The 21,571-nt window shown below is 40.2% G+C and overlaps 1 protein-coding gene across 3 annotated transcripts in view; it reads right to left on the reverse strand.

The window, feature by feature from the left end:
* Window positions 1-21,571, reverse strand: part of LOC134866537 (piezo-type mechanosensitive ion channel component 2) — a 76,036-nt gene that overhangs the window by 9,442 nt on the left and 45,023 nt on the right. The window contains exons 18-42 of one of the 3 annotated variants that reach the window (XM_063886752.1): window positions 21,063-21,223; window positions 20,035-20,211; window positions 19,386-19,508; window positions 19,006-19,206; window positions 18,408-18,612; window positions 18,093-18,194; window positions 17,388-17,553; window positions 14,544-14,787; window positions 13,961-14,066; window positions 13,496-13,643; window positions 13,150-13,239; window positions 11,799-11,920; window positions 10,743-10,811; window positions 8,663-8,766; window positions 7,387-7,485; window positions 6,465-6,585; window positions 6,284-6,361; window positions 5,980-6,146; window positions 5,313-5,506; window positions 4,242-4,415; window positions 2,891-3,598; window positions 2,021-2,279; window positions 1,681-1,863; window positions 1,235-1,541; window positions 136-268 (exon numbers count right to left, since the gene is read on the reverse strand). In XM_063886752.1, coding sequence (XP_063742822.1) covers window positions 136-268; window positions 1,235-1,541; window positions 1,681-1,863; window positions 2,021-2,279; window positions 2,891-3,598; window positions 4,242-4,415; window positions 5,313-5,506; window positions 5,980-6,146; window positions 6,284-6,361; window positions 6,465-6,585; window positions 7,387-7,485; window positions 8,663-8,766; window positions 10,743-10,811; window positions 11,799-11,920; window positions 13,150-13,239; window positions 13,496-13,643; window positions 13,961-14,066; window positions 14,544-14,787; window positions 17,388-17,553; window positions 18,093-18,194; window positions 18,408-18,612; window positions 19,006-19,206; window positions 19,386-19,508; window positions 20,035-20,211; window positions 21,063-21,223 — 4,441 coding nt within the window. The remainder of the gene's footprint in view (window positions 1-135; window positions 269-1,234; window positions 1,542-1,680; window positions 1,864-2,020; window positions 2,280-2,890; window positions 3,599-4,241; window positions 4,416-5,312; window positions 5,507-5,979; window positions 6,147-6,283; window positions 6,362-6,464; window positions 6,586-7,386; window positions 7,486-8,662; window positions 8,767-10,742; window positions 10,812-11,798; window positions 11,921-13,149; window positions 13,240-13,495; window positions 13,644-13,960; window positions 14,067-14,543; window positions 14,788-17,387; window positions 17,554-18,092; window positions 18,195-18,407; window positions 18,613-19,005; window positions 19,207-19,385; window positions 19,509-20,034; window positions 20,212-21,062; window positions 21,224-21,571) is intronic. The other 2 variants (XM_063886754.1, XM_063886753.1) reach the window with 2 other exon arrangements.

Below are 21,571 nucleotides of genomic sequence, written 5' to 3' on the forward strand. Positions count from 1 at the left end.
AGTATTTGCTGAGCACAGTTCTCATCAAAGCCCTCATAAAGTTACACGCTTTCTTGTATAATCACGTGTGTTGGCCAGTAAGCAGCCGTGGACAACAAAACACCACCCTTATGAGCCAGCTGTGCTTCACCGTACCGCTTAATGATGAAGGCTTTCCCCTTGAGGAGCTGCTCCCTCAGCTTCTCCATGATCATCTGTTTTCGGGTCTTCTGATGGACGCTGGCCTCGCTGCCGTCCTTGTGGCTGCTGTGGTGGGAAGTGGTACTTCCTGTGGAAACAATTTACATTTCCAGCTGCAAATGAAACGTGACGAGGCGCTGATAAAGAGATGAGATCCACAAAAACAAAGACTCACTTCAGGGGTGAAGGCTAGACAACACAAGCCTTGTTTTTGTAGTAAGAGCTCAAAGGATTCCTTCTCTTTATTATTTTTTCCGGGATAATATTTTAAAAAGAGGAATGGCTATGGGCTTTTTTGGGGGGAAGAGTGTGGGTGGTCCTACTCATGTTTTAAAACAGTTGTCTAGTTCAATGGCTCTCAACATCGTCAAGTCGCATTGATCGCTCCTAAACTGTCTTAAGATACATCTTTAAATGGTAAATTATCAAACTCACACTCACACTCACACACACACCGTTGGCCATCCGGGGCAATTTGAATTTCAGTATCTTGCCTAATGACAGTTTGACAATGTTGACCACAGGGCCAGGGATTGAACCAAAACCCTCTAATTGATGGACAACCATCTGTTAACTAAATTTGAGCTATTTTATATCTTTTAGCATATGCATATACAGGCTAATCTAAATCAAACCATACACTTTATACCTATATCTACAAAATATAGTCAAATAAATGAACCAGTGTCCACAGAGGCCACGGAGTGATTATTCAATGTCCTGCTAAGCTTGTTTTGACTAAAATACCATCGAAATGACTCATCTTTAGTCATTGTCGATCCATCTTATTCAATCTTCAATTAAACCTTTAGTTTGAACTGGATAACACTGAAGCTGGAACCAATTTTCCATCACACCATCTACTTCCTGAGCCACACAATTGGCACTATACTCTGGGAAGTGGTTTATTGCTCTTTGGTTTCTTAACATTTCGGCAACTGATTACTAAAAGCTGAGCATACATGGCATTAATACTATGGGCGATGTAATCTAAAAACCTATTTTGTCCCAAACCCCGGCTCAAGAACCAATAGTTTAGTTAGGGGCTCCTCACCTCTCTTGGACCTCGCAGTGGAGTGGAGGGATCGGTGAGAAATGTGCGAGCCTCCACTGGAGCTCTTGCGCCGCTGGTAGGTCTGCTGCTGCGGGTACTGCACCCGGACGTGACCTGAATCGATGGAGGTGCCAAAGTTTAAGGAACTCAAGGTGTGAGTGGAGCCTCTCTCACTCACCAGGGAGGAGGCTTGTTCAGACCCCTTCTCACTCTCCTCCAATTTGCTCTTTCCCTCGTCCTCTGACTCGCTCTGACGGGAGGGCGCTCTCCTCTCTTTGGAGTCGTCCTCGTCCCACAGACCGTGACACTGGAAAAGAAAAGAAGAGGAAGAATTCAGGGATTAACAAAAGCTGTATCATATTTTCACACAGAATACTTGAGAGTCTGCTGAAGGGAGTATAGTTGCATTCAGGTTAGTATTGTCCAAATATTTATTTGGCAGGAACCTTCAGGATGGATCTGTGGAAGAAGAGAGCCAGTAACTGGACCAGGTCGTAGTGGACGTATCCTTCCTTCTTCTCCACTCCTATGATGTTGGGAGGGTGATAAGGTTTGCCCTTATCCAATACCAGGTTCTGGTTGAAGGGGAAGAAGCCAAACTGGAAGAAGTACTTGACGACGATGGTGACCTGGTGGGAGAAAAAAACGTCAGGATGATGGCACAGTTTCATGAATCATTCATATGTTGATGCTTGAGAAATATTTTCACCAACTTTAGGAAAATAACTTTGTAAACAACTGCAGATTTGACTTAAATGTATTGGACGTCTTTCTTTCTTTTTGTACCTCAGTATAGACAATGGCAGTCATCCAGTAGCGCTTGCTGGGCCGTGGCACGGACAGCATGGCCCAGAGGAAGATGGTGGTGGGGAGGACGAGGGTGGCGCAGTTGGCCGACACCATGTGGTTGATGATGATGACCAGGTAGCACACCATCTCTGAATGCGCCACCAGCATGTTGTAAAGGGCGTAGCACAGCTGCAGGATCAGAGGCTGCTTCAGGTAGAACCTGTCCGACTGCTCCAGCTCCTCATCGTAAAACATCCTGGACAAAACGAGACGGATTGATTCAGTGTTCCATTATTTTGTAGATTCGTAAACATTATAGAAACCTAAATGATTTTCAACATTGTTCAGTCACTTTCAATTTGCAGAATGTTTTTGATTCACAAAAATAACTGCACGTATGAATGGGTTACTGAATGGGTCTGTCAGGCACAGGACAAGGGGTGTATGGGATTGTGGGGACTTGACACAAATACAATTTCAAAGAGATATGAAGCGAGTGTGGCAAATTCTATTTCAAAAAGATGCAAAGAAGTCTACAAAGAAGTGCATGATGACCAAAAAATAACCTCAGAGAGACTTAAAACTACTATAAAGAGACACAAATGAACCCAGATAGACCAGAGGGAGATGCAAAAGTTACTGAACAACAAACAAGAAATGCAAAACAACCACAAGGGAATGCAAGTTGACACGATACCGCCATACAGATGCACAAAATGACCACAAATCATCTATAAAGATGTGCAAAATCAACAATATAATATGCAAATCACAACAAAGACCTGCAAAAAATATATCTACAGGCTGAAGTAAATCATTTGTTTCCGGTGACTCTTCATGCTAAAAGGCTTTAGTTTTTTGACTCACTTGTTGAGCAGCAGTTCGCTGGCGGTCAGCTCAGTGGTCATGGAGGGCAGCATGAGGTCGGACCTGCTGTCGGAGCGGCTGTCGGAGGTCATCAACATCCGCCCCCTCTTCCTGTCCATGTCGCTGTCATCGTCGCTCAGCTCCAGGCGGTCGAAGCTGACGGCCTTGCTGTAGCTCGGAGGAACGTCAGCGTCGGACGTTTTGGAAGCGTCTGTATCAGGAGTGTAAATCAGCCCGACTCTCCCCTCTGAGGGCGTGAAGTCCGGCTGTCCTCCCCCCTCCTCACTGTCAGTGGTGAAGACCTTCTCCTGGGCAGACTCTGTCTCCTCCACCCTGAGCGAGGGGCCCTCATCTGGGCCGAAGGAGTCCGAGGGGCCCTCACCTGGGCCGAAGGAGTCCGAGGGGCCCTCACCCGGGCCGAAGGAGTCCCAGGGCGCCTCATCCCTCTCGTCATTCTCCTGCTCCTTTGGTACCTCTATGCCTTCCTCACCTTCTTCAGCCTCACCCTCCACCTCCTTCTCCCCTTGGTCCCTGGGATCTGCATCACTCCATCCACCGCCCTCGGCCCCCTCACTCTCGTCCAGCTGTTGAGATTCCCAGGGAACCGCCTGCTGTTTGTCTTCCCATTGATCGTGCTCATCCTCCACTTCTTCTATGGTGTCCGTGGTGCCCTGTCTGGAGTAGAGCGTCACAACCTGGGTCGCTTCACTGCAGGCGGGAAAAAAACAGCAGGCAATAATGTTAATCTGTGATAAGGCCTATATGTTAACATGGACTTTACAGGGAATAAAATGTCTCAAATAAAATCAGTGTATCGATTTATCAACCCGTATTTATTGAAGCACTGTTTCTCTTACCATCCATTTGTTTTGCAGGAACTGGATTATTTTTTTAACACTATACCTTACCCATGGATAAGGACATGTTTTTCATTTAAATAATAATGAATTCAGATAATAAACAACTTATAAGACACTAACAGGTGATTTTAAACAGATATAATAAATTGTGTATACAGTATTTGTCAACACGCAAAACATCTGTTCAACGGCTTAAACTACATTTTTATTGAATTAACTGGAAACAAAAGATGTATTGTATGTCTATACGAACACTTCAACAAGAAGAGTGTGTTTATTACAACCCTGAGGAGCAGCAGATCATACGTTGTAAAATTGCTTTTCATATCGGTGAATGTTACTGGGGTAGAAATCTTGTTATCTTTGAGTTCTTTACAGAATGCAATAACCAAAATGGAAATGCAATGATACAGCTGAAGTGATAGAACATGATTGATGTCAGTGACGATGAGAACACAGGTGTGCTTGTGGGGGATGCAGAGGCCAGGCACCTGGACATGAAGCTGCTACAGCTGTCCATGGATGAGGTGGAAACGTCCAGGCCGTACATCTTACGCAGTTTGGGCCGGGCGCGCTCGCTGGTTTTGGGAATGCATTCTGGCATCCCATCCAGGTCTTCCAGGGTGGATTGGCGGGAAAACAGAGTGGTGGCCTCGGTGTAACCGCTGAGAGGTGGTGAGAGTGACAGATGATGATTAGGGATGAGGGGAATGAGATGGGATCTTTGTGAGGTTGAACACAGACAGGGGATAAAAAAGCATGTAATCCAACCTTTACATGAACTAAAAACGTATTCAAACCCTCATGACCATAAACAATGAGAGAATGAGGATGAAATGGTTCAACTATGCGTAATAGAACATACCCAATGCTATCAATGGCTGCTTTAAAGGATCGGTTCATCCAAAAGGCAGAAAACAATCACCCTGACTCACTTACCTTAGGGGTATCTAGACATGGAGAGAGTTTTAGTTTCATAGGGCTCAAAACATCTGTCTTACAAATTCCAAGAAGGGATTTAAACGGAATATTATCTGTGATGCTCACAACTTTGATAAAGACACTTTAAAAAAGGTATTCTTTTTTTCAAAAACCTGGACAAACGGAACAAAACAATTTGCATGTCTAGATAAAATAAGGAAAACATTTATTGGTAATACCGATACCAAAAATAAATCTACACGTGGAACTACAAGTTTTACAGAAAATCTAGAAATGATGTTTGATTTCTTCCTGACAAATCATCGATCCGAGCGATTGTGATGCAGGAACACTGTAACACATCTTTACCAATGCATATGTGGACAAAGCATAACAATGTACCAACCTTAAATATATGACATTACAACCCAGTCATAATTAAATACATATATTTGTTAGATTTTAATGCAATTGTGTTCAAGTATGTGGCTTTAAATTGCTTGTTTCGTGTTAAATTAACATTAAGATGTGAAAAGTCTCATTCCTGTGAAGAGTAAACGTCCTGCCTAAAATGGAGGCAGAAAGTCCCTGAAACATTGACTCCTTTGGTCTCTCATGTTGCATGGCTTTGACCAGTGTACCTGGAGATGCTGTCTCTGGAGGCCGTGGAGTCCTGGCTCTCCATCGGGTTAGGTCTTCTCCTTCTCTGGAGCCTGTTGGAGCCCGAGGCCGAGTCGTCCTCACTCAGCTGATCCATGCTGGCCTGACGGGACATGTTGAGCTTCATGGCCTTCTGGTAGAGGACGTGGATGCTCTCTTTGGACGGCACGTTACCCTGGTGGAAGAGAAGATAATCATTCACTGGTCCTCTTAAAAAGGTACAATATGCATTCATCAGCCACTAGGGGTCTCTTAATCAAAACAATATCAACCTTTGGTGGCATCATGAGGTGGAGTGGGATCATGGGAGATGTTGATTTCACCACAATTGCCATCATTTCATTTAACTTTTCTCATGTTTCTTTGAGAAAACATAGGATCGAAAGGGTGCAAGGTTTCCACTAACATTTGCTCAGCTTGGCTGCTACTAACGTTTGTTACAGCTGGTGTCTCTGATTACGTAAGACCTAGATATCTGATGACTAAAATTCTTTATGTGTTTAAGGTATATATTTAAAACATTTAGAAATATGTACAAGTGTTTATAAAATTGTATTGTATGTATCGTTATATATTTTTACCTTTAAAACCATTGATATAGTCTATAAACTGTTGAATAAAAGAAGAATATATTGCATTTAAACGTACCTTTTTGACCTCTCTGGTTAGCATACAGCGCTCTATCCGCAGCACCGTGGAGATGTCGATGTACTCTCTGCACATGTCGTTCATCCACTTAGTGAAGCTGTCCACCGTCGTCTGGAAGAGCACCCAGGTGAACTTCAGGATGTTGAACACTCGCTTGATGATGTTGTCTGAGGGGAGGAAACGAGACACAAAACAGTTGCATTGATAAAACTTCTTGAGCTGCAAGACAGAGGTGGCTCTTCAAGATGAAGTATTTTGACGATTGAACACCACACAATCAAGTTAATTTTGAACAAAAACCAACCTGGACCACTTGACTTTTCCTCTTCTCGTTTGTCTTGCCCATCTGAGAGCTCACCCAGATCTACGGTCACATGACCTGCTGAAGTACAGGAAAGACAAACAGTTACGGTTCAAAGAACGTGAATTTCCTTCTAACTTTGAAGTCTGTTTAATGTGAGGTTTTTTCTCCATAACTTGCTTACCATCTTTCTTGCTTTTTTTACGTCTGACTCCTTTTGTGTATTTTTTCCAAAATTTGCGCTTCTCTTTGCCTCGTGCTCTTAGAGCAGCTTTGGGGTCTGTGATCCAGGCGTGATAAAGAAACTGGAGAGCAGAGAGGATTAATGAGAGGAGGTCCAGAAGATGATCAATCAAATGTCAAAGCATCAACAAATAGAAGTAAGACTTAACACAAACAAACCTTAACTTTTTTTCAAAGACACATTACATAACTTCTTAATATATATCTCATGAATGCAATGCTTCTCAGCAGCGGGGACTTGCAATGCTTCCTTAAACGCTACAATGAATACCTTATTCTAAATCGGTCTATTCAAAGGTGCACTATGAAACTTAATAAAACAACTAAGGCCTAATAGTGGTTGTGATCTACTGAACATATCAAGCAGGTTTTTTAATTCCACAGTCTTAAAATGCTTAGTGATTACACTGAATCATGCACAAACGGTAGCAAAACACAAAAATTGTCTTACGTCAGGGATCAGGCCCGACTGCTAGCACTAGTATTGTCTTTTTAACCTTCAAACAGTTCGTTTTTAAAGCAGAAAACCATATCAAAAAAGGCCAAAATAGACAGGAAACATTGAACACAACCAATACCACGTCAGAACAAAGCTCCAGTCCTTGCATCACAATCACAACAGCATACAAAAGAGCAAAGCTCAAAGCATTTCCATTCCAGTTTATGTTTGATTGATTTAAGCCAAATTAGTGCTTGATTGTGAAATTCAAATCACTGTTCACTGTTGTGTGTACAAATCTGTTTAGGTTATTTCTGTTCAAAAAGATCACCAAACATGAGCTGGAAAGGCAGTTTTGTTGCATTAGTTGTTAAGATGTTCATACTGAGAGCAAGTGTTGTTACTTAGTAGTGATTGTTAGTACCTTGCCTGCCTTGCCTACATACTGCAGGATGGTTTTAGGCAGCTTAATGATAGACTTGGGTAAAGCTATAACAGCAGAGACAAACTTCCCAATAGCTCGCTACAGAGAGAAAACAGAGTGGGAGGGGGTTAGTACAACTTAAACATCAGAGGTTACATGTGTTAGGACACAGTGGAGGAAACATCACGCTGTATCCAGGATGCTCTGCAGATTCTAGAAACGCATGAATAGTCTAGCATGTAATATTTCAATCAGCATTACACTAGTGAAATCAAACGTCAGATTCTGTCAGGGGTGGAAAGTAATTAACTTTCTTCTTTTTCATTACATTTCGCAGGGAAATATTCTAAATGGGAGACGGACTGTACTTATATAGCGCTTTCCGACCCCTTAAAGTGCTTTACATACACGAGTCATTCACCCATTCACACCTCATTCATGCAGTACCACTTGCTCCAGGGATACATGTACATTCACACACCAAGGGTCAAGTATTTTGCCCAAGCATACATCGAAATGTTGACTGCACGGGCTGTGCTTTTTAAAGAACAAGATACTATTCAGATTATAGAACTGTATTTCAAAGCGATTCGTCCACTTGGAACAGCGACAGAAGTGAAATGTTGGTAACACTTGTCATTAAACAATAACTGCAGAATAAGTCACTTCACTTTGATTCATTTTTGATACGTAAATTGAAATGAGGATATTTTGTCTGTTATATGGGCTTTTACTTAATACAGGTTCAGATTACTTTGCCCCACTGACTACAGCGAATGTAACAGTAAGAAGTGTACTATTTCCGTATTTCAATGTGCAACAGAACTTAAGTAAGCATATTTTGTTACGATTTAGATCATAAAATCCTCATTAATATTAAAAACATGTAATCAATCCATGAAATAAGAGTGACTGAAACAGAATAACAATCTTGTTTCACACCAGTGATGTGAGGTCAGGGGAGAACTGTCATACTAAAATAAAAAATTGTTGCAAAAAGTGATTAAATGAATATTGTATGAAAGATATTTCCACCAATCTTTGCTTCACAAACCATTTTTGTATAATTACGATGTTTTTTGAATTCAAAATAGCCACATGTTGAGGAAGGCGACCAGCTCAGCCTCCCCTCTGACTGAAACTGTATTTAAGCTAGCTCTATCTGGTTCATATGTAAACATGGCTCTGATACTAGCCAGTGCCTCCCCATCCACTGACCTCACAGCACCCCACTGTTCCACACGGATGTATAAAATGAACCACTTCTAGAAGTCACCTGAAACGCAGACTTCTTTGGCTGATCGTCCTCCTTTTTCTCCTCCTCCTCCTCTTCCTCTTCACTGTCAGTTTCAAACAAGTAATAGTCTCCACTTCTAACCACTGAAGAGGCAGAGGGCAAATGTAGTTACACACAATCATTCATTGTTTTATCACAACATTAAAATGAGAAGCAGGAAAAGTTTCCTTGTTGAAAGAAAGAAACCACTTACCGTTAAACTAAATCTAATTCACTTCATATCAAACATTTACTACAGTGAGCCGTGATACAGACACACATTTAAAAACATCACAGACATGACAGGGTGAAACAGAAAATGCAGACAATGTTAATATGACTGAGATATAACTATGAGCAGAAAGCACAATGAAGGGTGTCTGTTAAAGACTCTTTTATTCCTGTATAAGCACATGTAAGCCTTTAAGCTACTCGACAGAGCAAGTGACTCCAGTCTAGTTCAGTGTTAGAAGCGATGGGATAGACGAGGCTGACTTATGTCCTTGAACAGAAGCGCGTTGGGCGGGAGATGAAGGGAGGATGCTGGGAGATGAAACATCAAATGACAAAGAGATAAAAATGGAGAAATAATTTGAAAATGTCATGTGGGGGTGGAGAACGACAAGAGACATGAGTTCAAACTAAACAGGCGACCTCTGTTCTGATTCAGGAAAATGTTCAATTAACCACAAAAAGTAAAGGTCGTTATTTTAATATTCAATCACTAGTTTAGGAACTGTTGGATTTTCGCCTGTTTGGTGATCATGCCTACGGGCAAAGAATGAACAAACCCTTCATCCTTTATTCCAGTACTGAGAATAAAGGCGAGTCGACTTCATATCTTTGCATCAAATTGTTTTACAACAGAGTGATTCCCTACTGTGGGCTTTGTAGGTCAGAGCGATGACGATGTTTCAAACACTCTCAAGCACAGACCTCCAGACATTAGTCTTTTTCTCTTTCTTCATCGTGTCTATTTAAGGCAAGCCTGCTACTGACACTCGCTTTTATATATAGTCTCAAATCCAAAGTGTCTCTTCACATGTAGTGTACACAAGAGGTACAGGAAGTAACCGGTAGTAATTCAATTTCCCTCTGAAACAAAACATTGTGAGGAAAGGGTTCCTATAGCTTAAGGCGAGTTAGATGTAAGACTGTTTTAATGTCACGGGATAAAATCTAAGACCATAAAATGTTGTGTATTCATGTTTAACAAGGCAACCTTTCATTTTTAATATACTTTTAAAAAGATGATTCAGGACATTTTAATATCAAATAAAGCCTCATTTTAATCTCAATTAATACATTTAAATCAAGACCTTTTTAAGGATCTATTCCAATCAGTCTTACTAAAATTTGAACTATAACCGTGATGTTTTGCAAGCCCTTTTATACTGTATATAATGCATTGTAAACATTCTTATAATGAGTTATATGATTTTACTGCATGCTAAAGATTCAAATGTATTACAATTATTGGAATTATAATACACAATGAGCCGTGCCAAAGGAAAAACAAAAGTGTAAATGAGTATGGGACCCTTATAAGTCCTTATAAAGTGATTTAGGATGTAAATATTTCTGAGTGCTTATAATTCTACAGTGCTATTAACACATTATAAGGTATTATAAGTAAGTATACAATGCATTAGGAATCAGGAAGCGCTACAGCAGTGTTAATTAATTAGTCCCACAGGGCACGGTTTTATCCCCCTTTTCCTTTTTTCAGTAATGTAAGCTTTTAAATGAATCTTTAAATGTAGCGTGAGCTGTTAATTCTGTCTCTTTTTATAGTTTTTTTACAGTAAATACTTGTTTTGTACGGTAAAAATAACCTCTATGAGCAATTGTGTGTATGAGTATCCCCATTACAGATGAGTAATGCTCTCTAATCTAATATAATATGAGATCTATTTTAAAAAGGGCCCTTGAATAGAGACAGAAAAGGACTACAGTCTGCGTGTCAGTTGTTGCCTTCAGAGCCCAAGGGCAGTATGGGAATCCTCAGCGTTCTGGTCAAGGACACAAGGGCCGATCAGAGTGGAGGAAGAGAAAAAAGAGGGTTGGGGGGTCAACCTACTAGAAGCATGGTCAACCCACGGCCTCCACCACTGCTTTTTTTTGGTCTTGGCTTTCGTTCGCTGTGCTCCTAAAATTTCACAAATACATCAATACACATTTCATAAGAGAATTAATTCTTGTGTAAACTTCAAGGCATTTCTTTCATTAAGCTGCTCTATTTTTAATTTGTTTGGATCACAAACTAATGCAAATACAACATATATCAATGAGTTCAGGCATTAATACAATTTGTCCCATTTGTCTTGATCACTAGCAAAGACATCAACACTATACACTCCTACACAGTGGTGGAAAATACCTCGAGGTATTTATTTAAAACGGTTTTTTCCATTTATACTTTATTTAAATATGTATTTATACTTCTTCAACTACATTTTAGAACACATTTTGTACCTATAGTTACTATTTAATTGTATCTTGTGTTTACATAATGATACTTTACACTTTTATTTCACTTGATCTTCAAAGAATATTGATATGCTTCTCATTTTACTACAAATATTTGTCCCTTACAGTTGCTATTTAATACTTACTTAGTGTAAACACAATAAAGTGTGCATATACAGTTTATTTGCTATATTTTGATATGATATCATGCAGTGTTTTACTACCCAGTAGTATACAAAGTATCTGAAATTGAAAATGGAAACTGCCTCCACAGCATTTTTAGAACTTAAGTTTAATTCTGGCAAACTAGTACTTTACACTGGTGTATTTATACTTATATTCCATATTATTCTACTACATTTAGTTGACTTATAGTTAGTGAAGTTATTATTTACTCTGAAATCTAATGATATACTTGTGTGTAAAGTGTATACAATATATGATGGATTTATATTACTAAACACAGTTAAATGAGATGTGCAATTTTACTTTTGATATTCTATAATTTTCCATTTTAAATTCATGAATTTTATTTCCAATGTCGTACTTTAAGACCATGTTATTTCTACTTTTGATTCAGTAAAGTATCTGGTACTTCTTCCACCACTGCCTCAACACATCCTGCTAACAGTGCCTGTACAGAGCGTCCCGGCAGCCTTCGTCATACCATCATCGTCCTCCTCCTCGGGCTGGACGAGGGTCTGTCCTTCTCCAGACTCCTGCGCCATGCTCAGCATCTTCTCCTTGCCCCTCTTAAACTTTTGCTGCCTCACCTTAATGCGCTCCATCCTGATTAGATCAGAGAGTCAGTGAAGAGACACGAAGTATCGACACAGAGGAACATCACCCACAGCTAACAGACTGACCGTAAACATCTCTGGGCTTCGTATATGGAAATTAGTGTACGTTATGAAACAGTGTAGTGCTCATTAGAGCGGGAGAGTGGATGTTATCAGAGCTTATGAGTCAATCCTGAGGTAAGTGTAAGTGGTGGAAATACATTGACTTTATGTTGTATGATATATTGAGCAATGGCTTCCTGGAAACAGTAATGAGCGAGCCAGGAGTTGCTTTTAATACAGAGCTGATTTTAAATGGCTTTCTGAATCATGTCTACTTACTTATGGGCTAAATTGAGACTCATCAAAGATACTCAAAGTCAGGAACAACAGGTAACTGTGCCAGATGTTATAGTTTAGTCATAATGAGACTATGTATTCATTGTTTTCCTATAGCCAACAAAACCAAAATGTATTCCATGTGCAATTATCGCCTGTACAGCAAATGACTTATTTATTCTGTAACATAAAGCTCAATGTTGCCTGAAAACTATTCAACGTTTTCCAAATTGCTGCACTGGGTTATGCGTTGCTTTCTCCATCATAATAAACACGCATACTGTGGTTTATGTTGATAGGCACTGTCCCTACATTCTCACTGCAGCAATGAATGTGTATGAAATAGCTTCTTAAAATAGTTCCTTACACCATTTTATTGTTTGGGGAACTGTATTATAAGGCCTATGCGTATCTATTTGTGACCTATTCTTTTGCCAAGGACAGTTTAAAAGCACCAAAAGGGAGAGACTAACAGCTTTGATTTTGAAATATTCAAGAGAAGTTGACAATATAAAAATAATGCCAGTGTTACGTCAGCTCAAACTATAGTAAATCAATCAATGACAGTAGGTTATGTTAAAACCCAACAACATGCATTTTCCAATACTGAACATTTAAAAAGTGAATTTGAAAGAGGATTTGTATACTTTCATTTTTTGTGCATGATCTGTGGCCTCTTTCAGACACAACTCTTTCAGGAAATTTGGGGCGTTGAGTATTTTTAAACAAATGCTTGATCTAATCTAGAGAGACAGGTAACTGCAGATTCTTTTGCAATTATGTAAATGTATAAAAGTTCAAGGTAATTCAGTGTATTGGGCAATATCTAATCAACTGTGAAAGATAAAAACATGTAAGAATAAGTGAAATTGTGATGATGTGAATTATTTGGAGTCTCACTGTCTCTTCAGCTGCTCCACAGATTTGCGCTCCTCCTCCAGTCTGGCTCTCACCGCCTTCACGATCGTAGCTTGGAAGAGCTCCGCCCCTCTGAAACACAATCAAAACATCCACTGTCAGAGAGTCTAAGTCTGATCCTTCTTTAATATTTAATAGAAAGGTGCAATTGTCATGAACTGCACCTTTCTGTTCCTCATTAGTTTCTGTTGTGCGAATAAAATAAGTCTGGTATATCTTCTGACTATACTGACATCAAACTGAATTTTTCACATGCCCCAAGCGCTTGTATCTCAAAATGATGTCTTTGCCGAAAAGTCAGGTGTCTCTTTGCATCGGGGTGGTTCACCTGCACGCGAGGATTTGCGACGCCCTGATGTCAGCCACCACGTGCAGGAAGTAGTAGCTCATGAAGACTCGTCTCTGCAGCAGCAGAAAGGCGAAGCAGATGCTGTCCCAGATGATCCCCGCCTCGTTTTTAGGCAGGTCACAGTTCTCTGATGATAAAAGGGTGAAAGTGAGGACGATTACACGTTTAAATTCTCAAGGGTGTTGATGGAGACCCTTATTTACTGATACTTGATGAATCTGAGTATTTAGAAAGAAAGAAAGGACTGAAAAATTAACAAGGGTGTGTTTCATTTTTGCTTCCTAGGAAACACACTCTTGGGCGCACAAAGAAATAATAAAGTTTGTTTAGCAGTGACACCAACATTTGGATTTGTGCTTCACCTATTGAAAGGAATATTCTGACCTTCTTGGAAAAAGGTTTTGGCAATCATGAAATAAGAAGTCAGCTGTTGTGTCCACTCACTTGATTGGTTGATGTCGTATTCCTTGATGGTGCAGGCCAGACTGAACAACTGGACCGACCAGCAGCGGTCCTCAATCAGAGAGTTGATGTAGCCACAAGCCAGGATCTACGAACAATAACCCCTCATTAAATACCTTAATGCAACAAATGACTTTATCACATTTTAATATCTTAAAACTATCTTATAAACTCTGATTTCACAAATGAGATTTTCTGCTGAATTCATTAATTGGAGGTTTGAAAATCTAAATATGATATCACTTCACCTCATAATATGTAGGATTCCTCTATCATTTATAGGACTGGGGATTGAACATCTGTAAAACGTCTGTAAAATGTCTGTAACAGTGTTGAATGATAGGTCTGTACATTTGTTACAGCTCTACCAATGACATGGTAAACAAAAGGGATTTAAAACCTGAGTTGTGTTTAAACTGGAGCTTAACCAATGCGTCTATAGTTGTATGTTTCTTTTTTAGTTGGTTTGTTTCAATGCCTGGTGAGAAAATACTACAGTTACTTTGATTACGTTGCTGCTATAATTGACATTTTCTTGATTTACAAGTTTAGACGGAGGACTCACAGACAACACGTTCTTCATGGTGATGACAAAGATGTTGTAGGCGATCAAGAAGTCCCAGTAGTGGAGGATCTTTTTGATTGGTTTGAGCAGCAGCTCTCCACCAAAGAGCAGGAAGTAGAAGCAGGCCACCAGGTAGCCCATGCAGAAGATGCTGATGCGCGTTGTCCCCGTGATGAAGATGATGGTGAGGACAAACCAGAACAGGTAGCTGAACATGATGACCTTCAGCATGTCCAGGTACGACCTAGAGGACAGTGGTAAAACTAATATGTGAGCACTGTTTTAAGAAAAAGAAGAATTCAATATGTAAATTCTTTTTGCTTTGGCAGCGGTAAATGTCAGGCAAATTCACTGAAGTTTTTTTCACTTAAATCCCTAGAGGTTATATGACAACAGTAAACAAATGCAATGTACACAGCAAACTTGATGCATTCATGCCATATCAACATCAGGAAACACATCACCTAATAAGAGCTACCCTAATTGGAAGCCCAGTTACATGAAAACAAATCCTAAATTTACTTATTTTGATCATTTTTATGGAAGTTCAATAACATTTTTAACAGGCGATATATGTACCGTGTTTGCTATATAGCTCCTTTAATTTAGCTGTATCTGTGCTCCTTATATTGGATATCTTAGATCACTTTAATTGGGATCAAGTTTAATGTAATTAATCAGCCATTTATTAATTAATTTGAGACTGACTAAAGTTTATAAGCTGAGTTTTACACAGGGTTAAAAATGAATAACCTGGACCCTGACCAGCTGAGCTACATTGCTAATAAGGATACCTGCTTACCACATTATAAAATGTAAAACAGCACTCAGTTCATTTTGTTGCTGTGAGGATAATCCGCCCATCAATCACACTGAGTGAACTGCGTCAGGACACCGGTAAGAGTCTGATCAATGAACCTGAAACCTGACTCCTGTCACTCAGGTACATACCTTACACTCCTGCATGTGCTGCGTGTGTCTAACATGCTAAGAGCATGTGTGAGTATCCTGTGTTTTCAGCTGAGAGACCATTAATAAGATGTGTGGAGAGGAAAACATAGGAAGTAACATTCATTAATGAAAATGAAAACATGGGACCACAACAGCAGCTGCAGTATTAGGAAGCAGCTGTGATGAAGTGGGTTTGGATCGGACGATGCGTTGATGGGCCGGAATCGCTGAGTGAGTGTCCTTCTTCATCAGGGGGAGAAAATACCTTTTCCATACTTAAAAGCTATTTATTGAGTTAGAGTACAGGACAAAAGCGCCTGAGTCGCGGAGTGACGGACAGAGTGTTTTTGTGGATTATGGATTTCTCCCCCCCACCCCGTATCCGTAATTCGATCCTGGAGGGAAACGATGGAATAAGTGCAGAGCTGCCGCGGCACGGACAGACGGGCTGTACTGCTCTCTTTCTCTCTACTAGGGGCTTGTTGATGGACACAGAGTGCGTTAATAAAAGACTTGTCCACTTTGCGCATCAAAACAGTGGAATGTGAAGAGCACATAATCAATGACTGTGGACAGGTCAGGATGCTCTCGCTCCCTATTTCCCTGGCTCTCAAAAAATCTCTCTTCACTCCTTTCATGTGAAAAGTCGGTATCCAGCTCTGAACTCAAATATCAATAGCCAAAATTCTGAATTCTGTATATACAATGGGTCTCTCACTAAGCTACGGTCATCTGTCTCACCTGTATTTGTCTAGGATAAAGGATTTGCTGAGAGAGTATGTTCTTATTCAGCACCACTCCACTCAGGACTTGTACGGTAACGCAGAAAGCAGCCAAGTATAACAGCAGTGTTCTCCTGAGTTAGCATCTGAGCAGCTCCACTGGAGAGGAGTCTTATTAGGCTGAGTTCGGAGGAGTATGATACCTATTTTTATACTTTTCTAAAATGTACCCAACCGGGGGGAACTCACACCTGCAGCCTGCTTCACTGCCTGTTACCCCATCACTGAACTCAAAGCACTAATTGATAACTTACATCTCTCGCATCCTGGTTTGCAATTAGTATTATTTCAAGCAGAAACAAGTCATGAACCATAAACTTAAAAAATGTTGGGTTAGAAAACAGATGTTTATTTACACATTCAGTCGTTCTGGGGCAATATTATTATAGATTTGCATTTGTATTCACTTGATGAAATCCATTATTTACTCTGTTTAAGGGAAATATCTGGCACATTAGCTGCCAAATGATCCACTATTTTCACCTGCTATTTGCTGACTGTGTCTGTCTTCTGTTTGGTGCTGAGCAGGATGGGTACAGTGAGCTTTACACCTGTTTAATCTGCCAAATAATACATTTTATACCAGTGTATAATCTAGAAAACTATAGACCCAAATAGACATCTCTGCATTGGTAGGAGCAAATAACAACTAAAGTGAAACTCCAGTTAGTGCTTTACTATTAAAAAGTATAAGCAAAGCTTTTACTCTACATAGACAACATAAGCATTCACATCCATATTGTGGGATGTAACCCATATATGATACAATTTTAAAAACCTTCTTAATAGTGCTGCTTGTTATGAACAAATTTCACTTTTGACAAAATTGTAAGCATCTAACATCGTTAAGCATCAATTAAGCTCGCTACTTTCCTTCCTTTCCATTTATGCATCTTGTTGTCTTCCATGGTGATGCAGGGCTCAAATGGCATTCAAACTATAAAATGTTTACTGGTACTGTTCTGTAAAATCTAATATAAGTGAAATAAAAGTCTTGGATTGAAGTGCCATAAACTTTACCCAAGTAGCTCTGATAGGAATGAAAAATGAACACACTTGGTCCACTTCCTGCTGCAGTAAATGAGCTAAACGTTGCTGAAAGTTGCTGTACCTGCAGTGGATGAAGTCGGGGACGGGGTTATGGACGCTGAAAGAGGCTGCGTCCAGATCCCTGCAGATCTCCACGTTGTCTCCAGCCATGATGCGGACCGCCGCCTTGTTTTCATCATCAAAGACCTGCCTCTGGAGGGAGGCGCACAGCAGCAAGATGAAGTCATCTACAGAAGAGCAGAGGAGAAATGTTGGTAGTAACAATACAAGAGACTTAAATGACAATTGGTATCATTACCTACGATGACGATAGTAGGTGAAAAAACAAATCACTACAGAGTTTCTTCAGAATTTCTGTCATTAAAGAGAGAAGAAAAACACCCACAAATCTCAGAGATAAAAAATGTATGTAAAAGAAACGTGTGTTTTTTAGTGAAGCAACCACATGGCTTCACTTTGCTGACTTGGATCCACATCACAGCACAGAAGCCGCTGATAAATGTGCATTAGTGAGGAGGTGCAACAGTATGGAACCTGGTTATATAACGGCGACTGTGGTGTTATGAGCGTTATCACACCTTGTAATGTGAAGCTATGTGGTTCCTTGACAAAAAAGTGTTTTTTCCCCCGACATGTATGACACATTTATGAGGTTTTTTCTCCTTAATTCAAAGCATTGATCTTCAGAGTTATATTATTTCTTTAACCTGCATAACCCTTATACACCTTCGCAATAACCAGTACACATCATAAAATAAAAACCTACAGATGAGGAACGATGGATTAGGCGGGGTGCGGAAATCTGGAACATAGAGCCACTTGACCACGTTGGAGGTTGTTGTAGAGTTGGGAAACCTCCAGGGATAGTCTGAAATAGAAACATACACCATTATCATCAGATAGATATGATTTGTGATTGAGGAGCACTTTAAAAGAAAGGCAATCAAAGCCTTGACATACTAACAACAGATTAGACCTCAAAAATGCCAAGGAGCATTGCATTTTAGCACTAAATAATGACCAGATGATTATGACAACAGTCAACCAGTAGGTACAACCTGGCTTTGTTGTTCACACAAACCTTTGCAGGCTGCTGGCGGGATTCCGATGCAGACAAAGTACTGGAGGGTCAGCATGCAGGCGAGGAAGAAGCAGTACTTGGGCCAGATCTCAGCGATGGCTTTCCTCCTGCGTCTGTACATGACTCCAATCAGGGCGAAGGCGTGAAGCATGGCGTAGAAGTCCATCCGCTGCCCGACGACATTGACCACGAGCAGCAGGCACGTCTGAGGCAAACACACGAGGAATATAAACTTTATAAAAAATGGAAGAGGATACATTATGCTACTTTTCTAGTACATATTTGTATTTTGTGCTTTTCCCTTTCCATCCATCTGAAACCAGTCTGCTCTGATTGGTTAGCTGGCCGGCTCTGTTCTGATTGGTCAACAGCTTAGAGATGTCCCGCCCCTTAGCCTATACAATGTGTTAGAGTTAAGGAAGTAAACAAAGGAGTCCGATGGAGGGAGGGGTGGGAGTGTGTGGGAGAGAAACTCCCTCTGGAGGTAACTTTTGGATTTTAGCCTTTGCAGACCATTTACATGCACAAAAACCTATACCACACTACAGGAAACGGAAAACCCCCAAAAGGTAAATAGGGCCTCTTTAAGCTCTTTTACCTCAAGTCCAAACTTGTAAAAGAAGTAGTTGATGAAGTATTTGATGAAGCTGATGATGCCGATGTCCAGGTGTTGCCGTGTGATATCATGGAAGATGATCTGGGCAGCGGGAGGCGACAGTTTGTTCCTCAGTCTGAAATAATTCTGATGGCGGTAGATGGTCACCTCGAATGCTAACAGAGCTAGCATCATGAGGTTTTCCTGCACAGATGGAAAGGATATATGTTGTTCTTATGTGAAAAATACATTCTAATTGATATTTATTTTCTCTTGTCTCTGTTTGCATTGCATTTGATATTGAGGTAATCCATCAGGAATGGAAATCAGGTCACATTACTTTTTTCTGTGTGTGTTTGCTTTTGATTGTGTGTCCTGCTCACCCTTAGGTAACCCAGCAGGTCCTCAGATTTCTCCAGGCCGACCCAGTTAGCTGGATCCACCGGACTCTTATACAGCAGAGAATTCTTCATGTAAATCTCCTCGTCATTTGAGTAGCCATCTGGCTGTGGACAGAAAACATAATTGTATAAATGAAGTTGAAATGTAAGGATAGTAAGGATTAGGGCTGAACTGGGTTATTAAAAGCAGCAATTATTACTTTGACAGTCAAATTCTACACCAACATTTAAATGTAAATTCTCTGGCATGCCAATTACTTCTGTTTAAACCTGGCATTTCTGCACAGCTGCAAATAAAGATTAGCTATATTAATATAACTAGTATTCAGATATTTGTATTTTAATCGTGAATCCAATCAATCCAGAGCTTTATCAATTGAAAATAAAAGTCTAAATGAATTAAACACAGCTAGATGTGATCTTTTCCAAATTTCCAACATGTTTTTTATATAACAAATTATACTTTTATAGATATATCCTCAAAGGGAGGCACGTAGTATTATGGAAAAGTGATATTGAATTTTAAAAAAAGGGTTTTTTTAGGATGTCCTGAAATCTAAGAAAAGATTCAAAGCCTCAAATGTGAGAATAAACAGAGACATTTAGTGCAGCCATTCCTGATTATATTCACCATTGAGCAGTTCTTGGAGTAGGTTTTGGGTTCTACAAAGTTGAGCTGGTACAACATTTTACACACGATGATGACACACGTCCAGACCGTGCAAACACTGGAGGCGAGCGGCCGGTACTGGCTGTACGGCAGCGCGAAGGCCCAGGACGCCACAAACACGTAGTTGAACAAAGAAACCTGCAGAGGAGACAATGCATGCAACGAGGACAGGAAAAAACACATGAATCCTTTCCCAATGACATTTCCCTCCTTTTCCTTCCCCTCCTACACCAACTAGAGTTAGTATTTCTCTCGTGGTTTCATGTATTATATGTATGTGACTCATAATTAAGTATTGAGTGTTTGAGTACACTTTTACACAACATAAAAAAAACTGGAGAAAGAAACTGAAGAAAATTGAGAGGCAAATCCAAAAGCACTCATAAAACATGAGGTCAAGAACTATGAATAAAATATCATTACGAAACATAAATATGAGTCTATAAAAGTCAGTTTTAATGAGAATATAAAAGCCCAAGCAGCTTATCCAAGCTTAATTCTTCATCCAGAGAAAAATTATGGCAAGAAATCTGCGGCGTAACAATCCTGGTCCACTTCCTACTGCTTCTAGTTGGCTCTGTGTTGTTATTTTTTACAGCATATGAGCAATAAAATCCACCAAGAAAATGTGAGCAATGCTAACTGTTGGTATTTGTGATTGGAAATGTAATCATTTTTTGACTCAGAACTGTATTAAATGAGCTTAGCTAGAGAGGATTGTGACAGGAGTGTTGATTTACACACAAATACAAATTGTACCACTGTATGTAACATGAACAATGGCAGTGTAGCATGTGGCACCATTTTAACAAGGGAAAAACTCACGACATTTCAAAGAGCCAAGGGGCCCAAATGTCAAAGGCACTGTCACTCCGTTTAACCTCCCCCCCACCTGAGAATGTGAGGCGGCAAATTGGCTCGTATAACACCTCTGCTTTATAGCTTAGACACAGAGCCTTGTTTTACGGTGTGATCTCAATCTTTCTTACATCTTTGACCGAGACCAGGACGATGTAGCAGGACACGATCTTGATGATGTGGATCTCCAGTAACCACCAGATGAACAGCTGCAGTTTGTGGAAGTACTCCAGGAACTTCAGGAAGAGCACCGTCAGCCGGTCGACCACCAGATGCCATTTATTCTTCAGATCTGAGAAAGAGGAGAGTAGGTGCAAATGTGAAGAGTTTCCAGGTTGCATGATTACAGCTGTGCAGTAATTCTCCGTTTACACTGTACTGACATTTTGCTGAGGAAGCCTTAAAGCTGCAAACTGAGCTGCAAACTGCAAAGAAAATGTCTTGTGATGTACTATGTTTTTATTTTTGTTAGTGTACCATCAGAAGTATCAGAAAAAGACTGCCATAAAAATGTGTTAAACCACTGGGTAAAGATGGACCCTAATAAATGCACTTTTCCAGTGTTATTGTTAGTTAGTAGATTGATGTCTTTGCAGAACGGCTGAGTAGCAATTCCAATGAAACACAAGTTAAAGTTCAG

Source organism: Eleginops maclovinus, chromosome 6 (genome assembly GCF_036324505.1).
Source record: "Eleginops maclovinus isolate JMC-PN-2008 ecotype Puerto Natales chromosome 6, JC_Emac_rtc_rv5, whole genome shotgun sequence".
Classification (NCBI taxonomy): domain Eukaryota; kingdom Metazoa; phylum Chordata; class Actinopteri; order Perciformes; family Eleginopidae; genus Eleginops; species Eleginops maclovinus.